Genomic DNA, 11,534 nt, shown 5'->3' with positions numbered 1-11,534 from the left:
CCCCCCCCCCCCCCCCCACAGGGGCGTGCTATGGTAATTGTGCTGCCCGTGTCCTTTTTCATAATTCACCCACAACGGCCCCCCTTCCAGTCTAAGCCAGGACAGTTCTGCTTATGAAATACTGTTTCTATTCATATGCTACTTGATGTATGGCAGAAAAAATGGTCGTATTATCCGAGCAAATGTCCAATAGATGAATAGATTCAAAGTAATTTCACCGAGGATAACATTCATGAAGGTGCTGAAAGATTTAGTCAAATAATTGTTTAGATCGTTCAACAATGAAGTTATGGAAAATCATTTTAATTATCATTTAAGTCTTTTTTGCCAAAAACATCTTTGTTCCAGAATATTTGCTGCTTTTTGAGCAAGTAGAAGTAATGGAATATAAGTACTTCTACTTAAACAATTACGAGTTGCAACCTTAACCCATTGGGAGTTTACTTATTCAGTGGCAATGGGTGCTGCTAGTGTCATGTCATATCAGATCTCTGAACAGCCATATGGAAGCATTAATGATGTTGTTGTACACCTGTGCACCTTCCAGCCGGGCTCGGACACTCAACCTCACAGCTCCACAGAGGTCTAGTTGGATCCGTCCTACTATTCCCACCCTCTGTGCTTGATTGGCCCAACTATCCCTTTTCAACACAAGCGGTTTTCTTAGCCCTCCCTATTAAGCCACATGACTTTCATCCATATTAAATCTCTCTTTTGCTATAGGAGCCCTCTTCGGCTTTTTTTTCGCCATAGTTTTGGGAGCAGGAAAGGATTGTGGGTAGCACGGTCTCATTCTATCAGGATGACTGATGCCCGTCTCCCGGCAGCACCACACCAGCTTTATTGCACTCATTTATACCAATATGGGAATAGAGGAGTTCATTCACTCGATGCTGGGGTTTAGAGAGAGCATAATAACGCCTCTTGTATTTTACTGTAACATTTTAATGCACAATTGTCTGAATTTCTTTAGGGTATTTCTCCCCTCCCCCTCCTCCACAGTCCCAGTTTTCTGGTAGCTGAACCAAAATTCCTATATTAGGAATATTCATCACTCTTAAACCACTAAAGGGATTTTTTTTTCATGCGAAAAGTACTGGGGAGTGTAATTTACCTACGGGCAATTTTCAATTCAGACATGGAATACAGTATGTGTGGGAGAGCCCCCCCCCTCCTTCTTCCAGCCTGCCCTTATTGTCAGCGAGCAGCGAGGCAGTGCCAATCAATCCCAGAGATGATTGCCTCGGCTTCATTTGGTTTAAAGGGGAGTGTCTCTTTAGCACTCTTAATCGTTTTATGGCCTTCCCCCAAACTGATGTCCACAGTGCTCCCCCAGGCTCTCAATATGTTGCACAGCCATAAAAGTAATTACATCCACACACAATTATTGCACCCACACCGCTAATGAACATTGGGGAGCGGAAGTGCAAGTGTGGGCTGGACCTTGAGGTGGTGCTCTGCTACTGAGAGAGATATTAGTGTATTGTGTGTGTGTGTGGGTGTGTGTGTGTGTGTGTGTGTGTGTGAAGACGTTTTGTTCGATCCTCCCTTTTTTAAAGGACTGTCTGGGTTGCAGGTAGCTGTGGTGTAAGGGCTCGGGTTAGACATGTTCAGTAGTTCTAGTGAATGACTTTAGCATTAAGGGGTGAATATGCTTCAAAATAAGTTCCTATTAAATATCGAACCTCGTCAGAGAGCCCCCTTGTCCCGCACTTTCCCAACTTCTGAATTGGAGGGTGGCATCCAACAATTTTTGTAACTTTCTGCTTTCCTCAGCAGTCGGACATTTTTACAGAGGTTAGAAAGAAGGCAGGATTTAAAACCCTCCCAATGTCGCAGTAACGTCCGCCTCTTTCCATGTGTCAAACTGAGTGCAACGCCACGAGTGCCTTTACGGGAAGAGTGTATTCAAGGTTATCATCGTCCCCTTTTGAACTAAGAATTATGTGAGACTTCAATGATCTTGGACATAGAGCTCCTGGAGAGAGACCAGAGAGAATGAGATGGAGTCAGAGAGAATGAGATGGAGTCAGAGAGATTGAGATGGAGTCAGAGAGATTGAGATGGAGTCAGAGAGAATGAGATGGAGTCAGAGAGATTGAGATGGAGTCAGAGAGAATGAGATGGAGTCAGAGAGATTGAGATGGAGTCAGAGAGAATGAGATGGAGTCAGAGAGAATGAGATGGAGTCAGAGAGATGGAGATGGAGTCAGAGAGAATGAGATGGAGTCAGAGAGATTGAGATGGAGTCAGAGAGATTGAGATGGAGTCAGAGAGAATGAGATGGAGTCAGGGTGACGCCATGTTGGCCTGCCTTCAACACCTTTGGGGCACCGGATTGCATTATATTAATCAGGGTGTACATACACACACACACACAATCCCAATACAGGTGGGTGTGAATAAGATGCATAGGTGTTTTGTAATGAGCTGGGGCTGGGAGTTTGGGTGTATGCAGGTGTATACATTTGTTAACTAATTGTATTGAATTAGAAGTAATATATTTCTTCATGTACATTAATTTGCTACCATGAAATCATAACCCACTCACACACACACATCAGGACTGTGTTTGTGAACGTGCACGGAGCAGAGTTGTTCTACGGCCGTGTGGGGGGGAGGACTGTCCTGATGTCAACAGGCCGAGTGTTGTCTCCTTCATTAACTCCCACTAACATCCACCTCGTCTCATCACACCCCCCCGCTATGAGTCTCCAGCATGGCCCCCCCCCCTCACTCCCCCCTCCCTACTGTGTGTGTCTGTGTCTCACCTTCATGTTGACCTGGGAAGAGACGAGCTCAGGGTGCGTCTGCCTCACTAACTGCTGGTAAGTGTCTGTGTTTGGACTTTGGGGGGGCGGGGGGGGATTTAGTGAGGTATCCCATGTCAGTCTGCTGCTAGTTTTTCTGGCCTTGCGTGGAAACTCTGACTCCAGCTGTGATGATTTTCATGCTTTGAATTTGAAATGAGGGATCATGTGTTCCTTTAATTATCTTTATGTACTTAGAGGACGTTTTGGGCATTTTTTTATGGTTTAGTTTTTTGTACGTGTCTGTCCTGTGTCCCAGTCCTCACTAAACTGTATACTAATTTAACATTTTAATTCATTCAAGTGGACTTAATTCCTTTTTTCAGTCATACATACAATATATTTGCTGAATGAATTCCTCCTCATTCTGATGAGACATACTAGACATGTATTATTACTTTGGGCTTAAAATATTTAGTCTGTAAACATCAGTTTTTCTGCAATAATCTTTTTTTTGTGACAAAATTCACGTATTTGTAGATTGATTGTAGAACACAAGATCCTTTATTTCAAGCACAAATACAGGATGTAAATCACCATAACTGGAGTGGGTATACTATTTTACCATGAATAGTTATACTTACTGTGTAATCTTATATTTATAATGTGTGCTATCCCTTCTAAATGTAAGGTAAGGTTTGTTTGATGGAACATGACTCATGGTTTGTTTCTGTGATTGTAAGTTATGGTTTGATTGTATATATGTATATAATATAGCATATAGTACATAATGAACGTTTGAAATGTGGAATATTCTGCTAAATTCCCATTAAAAAAAACACATATTTCACCAGTTTAGAGTTATCCTTCCAACTCTTTAAGAAAGGACTACGTTGAGACACTATACTTCTATCAGTATTACACTAAATTATTAACCACTTAAATGTGACATGCATTTTATCCCTAAATTGACCCCCAAACCACACTTTCCCTTTGTTACTTGTGACACATTTGCAATGAACGAAAAGTCCTGCAATGGGTTCATAAAATAACACAATGAATAACTACATGTTACATGCTACATTCAGCTGAGTGTGTGAAACAAGGATGGACGGATGAATGGATGGATGAATGGATGGATGAATGGATGATTACAACAGGGACATCAGAGTTAACCGAGCTGCCATCTTGCTGTTTTCAGTCGAACGCCAGCAGCAACGGTCAGGGCGGGTACGGCCAGCCGGGTCGCCACTCGGTGTCCGTCGAGGTCCAGATGCAGCGGCAGAGACAGGAGGAGAGAGACTCGTTCGCCCAGGCACAGCGACAGTACAGCTCCCTGCCACGGTAAGACAGACGGGGGGGTGGGGGGGGGGGGTGTGTGCTTGATATGATGCCTCATATTTGTTTCTTTCTGTCTAATAATCAATATGTAGTACGAGATGATGTGTATGTGTCTGTTGGTCACGTGTTTCAGTACATGTTCAGTCTTTTCATTTTCCTGCTGTCTGTCTAATATGAGACGTGTCCAGGAGGTTGTGACTGTTTCTATCTATTTTAGATCTGGAATTGAATGTAAAGTACTGTAATATATCTCCTGGAGAGGGAGAGAGAGAGGGAGAGAGAGAGAGACGCCCTCAGTTATCAACCTAACGTAGAAACCAGTGCAGATATGAGTGCAGAAGTCCTCTTGCGTCAGGCTTCACGTGGGGTTAATGAACCGTTAGCATCACACCAATCAGAGCGTAAGAATGGTCGTACGTTTGTAAATACAGCGGATGGAAACGATCGTGATTTAAATATCACGCCCCAATATATTCTCGGGTTTGATGCCTCGCCCCTACTATTTACGACGTAATCCGGCTAAGAAGCTGCACTTTTCAGAGGTGGAGGGTGAAACCCTGACATCTCAGTTTAATGGGGTCTGCAGTGTCCCCGTAGTTAATCTGACTCCAGCTGAAGTTCATTCATACATCGTTGACATGTGTATGCTGTACTCCTAATAGCCTCTTAGGCCTACATGTAGGTGGACCTAGATTTCAATAAACATACGGTAGCGGAGTTGATGCAGCGTTTTTTATTTTTTTTACTCATGTTTTTTTGTGAGTCAGAGCGTGTGTCCTCTGCCCCCCCACGTGCTGGACCACCACCCAGACCCAGTCTCCTGACAGCAGAGGGGCTGAAAAACAAGCTGAAATATGTCGGTCAATGGCAGAAAGAACAAAAACCTGAAGAAAAAATGAAAATGTTTTGCATTGTCATGTTTCCTGTATTGAATATCATTGCCAAACACAAAACTATACCTTTTGAAAGCAAGGAGTAATACCCGTCTCCTAGGTGTAGCCCCCAGTTGGGACTGTGCTGGACCCGGCTTGCAGGGCGGCGGGGCAGCGTCTCCATCACTACATCTACGGCGCCCTGTTGTCCTGCGCCGTGTTGTGCAGAACTCCACAGGCTAAAACAGTGTTGCAGGCGTTTTCTGGCTTGTATAGTAGGGTCCCCGCCCCCACCCCACCGTGGCTTGTGTGTAAGCTCCAAGCTCATAGAGTTCTTCTAAAAGAGCCTGCTATTCTGCTATTGTCGATAAGTGATCAGCTGATGACTTCTCCTTCTCCTGTTACGCTGCACCGCGAGCCCACCCTGACTGGAAAACAAGGTCAGACCAGAAGTGAGATTTTATCACAGCCTGCGCTCACGTTCAGCCTGATAAATGCCGAGCTTTGCGTAGGAAGCGGCGTACGCCTGTCCTACGCCTGTTTTAGGTCGTACGCACGATTAATAAATGAGGGCCAGTGTGCGCAAGCCTGTGTAATTATGTCAGATTCGCTGTAATAGCCTTGTAAACGAGGTCACAGCCGCTCAGTTTCAGACCACAAACCTACACACACATACACTCTCAGACCCAGAACGGACAGATCATGTTACCCTCTCACACAGGTCTGACATGATTGCTTTCCTCTCCCTTAATGTAATTCCCTTTGATCTGCATGATATGACTGCTGTTGTGATTGTTGTTCCAGGAAGTAAGTGTGTGTGTGTGTGTGTGTGTGTGTGTGTGTGTGTGTGTGTGTGTGTGTGTGTGTGTGTGTGTGTGTGAGTGAGAGTGTAGGGAGGGGTAGCAGGTACAAAAGGGACCTAGTGGTTAGTGGTTTTACTTAGATTTGGCCTTAAAGCAAGACTTGACCCTTAAATGGACCATTTGTACATCAACCCCACTGTGTTACCTTGAATTCCTGCAGAGAACTTGGCTTTGGTTGCACGCCTCCAACAGAACAATTCTTTAATGAATTGAGTGATTCCATTCACTCAGTCGTACTGTATGTATTTTCTCAAACCCATGCATTTTTGCGAAAAATCTCTCCATATTAAACACTACTAAGGCTTGCCTGCAGAAGACAGTTGTTAAGTCTCTATTCAGTTCAAACTGGAATAGGAAATATGAATCAGTTAATGAGTTGTTTTCTTAAGCCATCTGTATTTACTCTCTCAAACTGCGAGGTCAACCCAAGCACACCATCAACATGCACTCACCATACATATACAACATTAAATACATTATCTTCTATTACTTCACTCTTGTACTCTGATCCACTGTTATCGGCATAAATCCCTTCCTTGATAAATATTGCAGGCAGCTTTGCTGAAAGATTAATGAACTGCCGTCTCGCTCCGGCGGTCAGAGGCAACATCCTGTGGCTACATCCCTCCACTTTTTTCACTAATTCCATTAAGAAACTGTTCTGTTTGGATAAACGCTGCTAGGGTATCTTGCGCTAACTGTTGTTTGACTTAGAGCATTTCATCGTGCAAAATCAGAGGCTGAGACCGAGTACGTATGGCATTTAGGAGATCACCACCTTCATGGGATTCTTATGGCCCTGTGCTGTTAATGGGAGGGCAAGAGCATAAGTGGATTGTGAATGGACACATGATTAATGGCTGTAGCAGTCCTTAAAAACAGCTTTCATTTAAGATAAAGGTCAGTTCCCTTCTGAGCGAGACCCTTTCCTAAACAAGGAGCAGTGAGTGAAAATAAACCGCTGCCATTTGAAACAATGACTGGCGATAAAGGGCCCTCATATTCATCACCGACGGGCGCCATTGATCTCCGAGCCAAAGCAATGCCATTATGAGCGACCAGAGGCCGGCTGCAACAGCTGCAGTGGCATTTGGTCTCACATCGCATGCATGTGTGCCACCACCACATGTCTGTTTGCCCTGCACTACAACCTCTCAAAAAGTCTCTGTTTTTCTCTCAATATCACTCTGTCACCTTTCCCCCTTTCTGTTCTATCCTCCGTCATGCTTCACAGTGTTCATGCACAGAATGCAGAACACTGAATACATCTTTCTGTATTTACCACACATGTACATGCTCCCCCGCCACCCCTCTTGGCATGGCATCAGACAGAGGGAGTGATCTGGTTTGCATTTCTCAGCAGGGAGGCAGACCAGCTTTGGCCTCTCTGTCAACATATGAAATGAAATCAGATGCCGGGGACGCCTCTCTCTGAAAATTGGAATCACTCAACCGTGTGCAAGAATAAACCTGGGCTATATTCTCCTATCTCGCCGATCCAGAAGCGCATCCATTCCCAATATCATTCCATCTCTGTTGAATAAAAACAAAAGGTCTTTTCTATTCTCATTAAGGAATGAGTACTCCTATCCAAACACAGAAATAATGTGATTTCTTCACAGCTGGCTGATAAACCTGCTAATTATGCATGGATCCCAGTCAAAAGCCCATTGATGTTTTTGTGTGTCTTCTTCTCTCTGTCTCTGCTCTCGTTTTGCCTCGTGGCGAGATGTAAACGGGTGGAGCTGTAGGGCTTGGGACACCCATGCATATCGTATGGGCTCTCTCACACACACACACACACACACACACACAGAAAAGGCAGGGCTGCCACAAAGAGGCTAGCCATGCAGAAATGAGAGGTGATGTCACACATCTGGATTCCCCCCAGCCCTGCTGGTAAAGGGCAGGGCGGCCCCTCATGACAGCCCCTCAGCACCAGCATGAAGACTAACGCCGCTTTAAGAGACGCGTCAGGTGTCAAATATCCAATCTAATCTTAAATCCATTGTGGACAAGATGGTTGCCTTATTTTTCTGCCCCCGTGTACCTGAGGACGGTCTGCTGTTACTGTCTGCCAGATCAAATTGTTGTTTCTGTCGGTCTGGAAATGGGCCTAATGGGCTGGAAGGAGACGTTGACATGGTTACAAATCCCTGGTACTTGCCCAGAGGTGGTTTTTCAAGCTGTAATGTTGCCTCCTTTACATTGAATGTGACATCTTGGCTACCATGCAACTGATAGAAGAATAATCTTTGGGTAATGGGTATATTCCCAGTGTTGTAATGAAACAAAGCACAAATATTTTGTTACTGCACTTTTTACTGATACATCACTGCATTTTCTAGATAAAATTTAGACTTTTAATCCGTTAGTTACTGCAAAATACAATCAGAAGACGTTTGTCAGGGCTCGTGCACGCTGCCCGCCTGCGTGGCGTGTCCGTGTGTATGCGGTTGTTAACAGGTAAGAGCCCGCTCACTGCCTGCATGACACGCACGTCTGAGGCGCGGCTCGAGAGCACGCCATGAACCGGGCCGACACCTGGTTTTCACACGATGGACGACGTTGGAAGCGTTTCCAGGCAAAATAGAATAGGAAAAGACATATGTCATTTTGACACAAATACATTTTATAAATGACATGGTGATGTTTGGAAGTTTTGAGGTTTTGACATAAATGCAGATATAAATGTAATTTAAAAAACATAATAAATAATTACAGATTTTTTAAATATTGCACCTTTTTGTGACATGTCAAAATTGTGACATGTACACAAAATAAACAATAAATTGTGACCTCTACACGAATCAATTAAACAAACTTCAGTGCCCAAGGTCTTGGAACTGGCGTGAGACCAGGTTGGCCTTTCCTATCAGAATGGCATTCATGTCATTCATATGAAAATGCCTCACGATTGTAATGTGTGGGATTTTTCTTCAGTATTAAAGTGTTTTTAGGGTTAAACTAATCATTGATGTGTAATTTAGGTTCATGTTCAAAGAATCCAATGAAACCAAAAGTCAAACCACATCTCACGTTCTGTTACCTCTCTCCACACCAGGCAGCCCAGGAAGAACCCCAGCTCCATCTCCCAGGACGCGTGGGATAAAGCTTCCCCGCCCGGCGAAGGCTTCCAGACAGCGAAGGACAACCCCAGGTACTCCAGCTACCAGGGCTCCAGGAACGGCTACCCGGGCGGCGGCGGGGTCAACGCCAGAGTCCTTCTGGAGGCCCAGGAGCTCCTGAGGCAGGAGCAGAGGCGGCGAGACCAGGAAGCCAAAGGGAAGCTAATGCAGGAGAGCATCGGTCACAGCGGCTATGAGGCGTACCCTAGAGCGCACCTGAAGGACCCGGCCTCCCCCAAAGGGCCGTACCGCCATGATGTGCCACCTTCGCCTTCACAGTTAGCGAGGCTTAATAGAATTGGGTCAGAGAAAGGAAGACTTTTTTATTCTTGAGGAGTATTGTTGGACCGATGAATGAAAGAGCTGAACAGAGAACTTATGCTTCCAAAAGGGAAAACAAAAAGGTGGACGCTACAAATCTTGACAAAGGGACAACCTAGAGGACTAGCTTAGCGATTATCCTAGAGGTAACCAGATGTGGAGTGTACTCATTATATGGGTCTTTGTTTTCAATCCCTCGCTGTGTCGATGACCTACACCAGTCAGTCAGTCAGTCACCCTCCTACAGATACGAGACGCTCTGTGCCTTCTCTGCACTCACCAACACGATGCGTGTTCACAGTCCTCCAGGACTGTGATTCATCGAGATCTGGCACCGGCATGTGCTGACAATCAAATGGGCAGACAGGCAAGTGAGTGGGCCTTCTTTAGAGCCCATGGGGAGGCGTAAGTTTCTGTGTGGGTTTGTGTGTGGGCATGTGACAAGGTTGCATGTTTCACAATCACGTACATGTGACACGGCGTGACAAAGTGTCCCGTGGATGATTGGTCCCATCGGTCTCAAATCACCCTTTCTCCACTTTGCTAAAGTTAACATTCAACCCCTTACCGCCACTGCCAGCGTTTCACTGCATTCTGTTTTCTCTACCTTCAGTGTTTTCTACTCAGCGATCAAGCTCTTTCACTTGAGTACTCCCCGTGGAGAAGGAAAACACAAGGCACAGTGTATGAAAGAAGCAGGGCACACTGTTTGTGTTATTAATAAAAACGCCCCTCTCATAAATTATTCATATCGTGTGTTATCTTCATGGAGGAGACCCAGGCAGGGAGGGTAGACATCTCTGATCCTCTGCCTGGCCCCCGTGCACCGCTCTGGGCTTGACTCTCTGGCCCGCCTGCCTGTCTGTCTGGAGCTCTGGCTCCTCTCCTTTTTGACACCTCTCTGTTCATTACCTTTCTTTCTTCTACCTCAACGCCCCCCACCTTTATCCTCCGCTCCTCGCTCATCTCACACCTTCCTCTCATCTCATCCCCCCCCGCCCCTCCCCCTTACTCTTCCCCCTGGTACCCGCCACCACCTTCCTCCCTGTCTCCCGAGTTAGGCTCTACACTGAATTTTTCATCACAAGCCACCTGCTGCCTGCCAGAGCCAAAGAACGCTGCCACCAGAGGAACCGACAGAGGGCCCGGCTTCTGACACAAAGAGGGGAATGAGAGCAACAACAAAAAAGAGGCAGAATAAAGATGGGTGGATAGACAATAAGCCTGCCAGTGTGAGATTAGCGTGTAGTTTTTCTCCTGTTTAACAAACGGCAAACCTGTCCTCAGGAGTTAATTGCTTTTAAGTGCTTTTTGTATTTCTACCTTTTTAAGCATTTAGCTGATACCCTTCTCCAAAATTTACAGATATTCTCCTTAGAACTGCTTATTTCCACACAAAAAAATAGATTTTAATGAAATATTTCAGTGTGGAATGTAAATTATCCAGCGTAGAGCCTTGACAGGGATATAGCACAAAGTTCTAGACCCCATGGGCATTCATTCTCCGGGGGCTTCTCCCCCTATCCACAGCTTTATTTATTCATTTGTGGGCCCTCCTCACATTTTGGAGGATTTGCTTGTCAAAAGGGGAATGTAAGGACCATGCATGATATTCAATTGGCCTCTACTGTGTTAGAGTGGAGACAGAAATCTCAAAACTTGGACAAATTAAACCCAAACTGAATCTATGTTCCTGTCATCTCTGTAAACCGACCCTTCAAGCAAGTGGCATGTTGTAGTCAAAGGTCGGATAGAATACCTTGGGCATCGATGCGTTAAAATCCCAGCCCACCACTGTAATTGTTGCAGTAGGAGGTAACGGCTTCTCCCAGTCTGAACCTTACCCTCTTTGACATCACTAATGTTTAGGACATAACTGTCTCCGCCTACAAGTGAACAAATGAGACCGAGCTGAGGTTGAACTTCAAACTAAAGGGAAATGGTAAAAGATGGCCATTATCGAGCTGAGGTAAACAAACGGGGGCTGCGTAATTGCCCTTCACTCCTACACACCCGATATGCAGAGGGAAGCTGCCTGACGGACATCATCTCCTGTTGGTTAATGAAGGCCCTCGCTGGGAAAGATACAGGCTTAGTAGGTGACGTATATGATGAACGCAAAATTAAGACTTTTCAATGGCATTATTCCAACGTATAACCCTGTATTTTAACCTGAGGAATGTTCACAATGCGATGTTTAAAGCTGAAATTACCCTTCTGCATTATGTATGTACTTTTTGTGTATGACACAAACGCACT

The 11,534-nt window shown here is 45.1% G+C and overlaps 1 protein-coding gene across 11 annotated transcripts in view; it reads left to right on the top strand.

The window, feature by feature from the left end:
• Window positions 1-10,398, top strand: part of pard3ab (par-3 family cell polarity regulator alpha, b) — a 229,154-nt gene extending 218,756 nt beyond the window's left edge. For 9 of the 11 annotated variants that reach the window (XM_034887133.1, XM_034887134.1, XM_034887131.1 and 6 more), the window contains 2 exons: window positions 3,952-4,094; window positions 8,891-10,398. In XM_034887133.1, coding sequence (XP_034743024.1) covers window positions 3,952-4,094; window positions 8,891-9,287 — 540 coding nt within the window. In that variant the 3' untranslated portion in view covers window positions 9,288-10,398. Of the gene's footprint in view, window positions 1-3,951; window positions 4,095-8,890 lie in introns of those variants that run through there. The other 2 variants (XM_034887125.1, XR_004658687.1) reach the window with 2 other exon arrangements.
• Window positions 10,399-11,534: the final 1,136 nt, after the last annotated feature.

This window comes from Etheostoma cragini, chromosome 12 (genome assembly GCF_013103735.1).
Source record: "Etheostoma cragini isolate CJK2018 chromosome 12, CSU_Ecrag_1.0, whole genome shotgun sequence".
NCBI classification, from domain to species: Eukaryota; Metazoa; Chordata; class Actinopteri; order Perciformes; family Percidae; genus Etheostoma; species Etheostoma cragini.
This window is presented reverse-complemented; position numbering and strand designations above follow the sequence as displayed.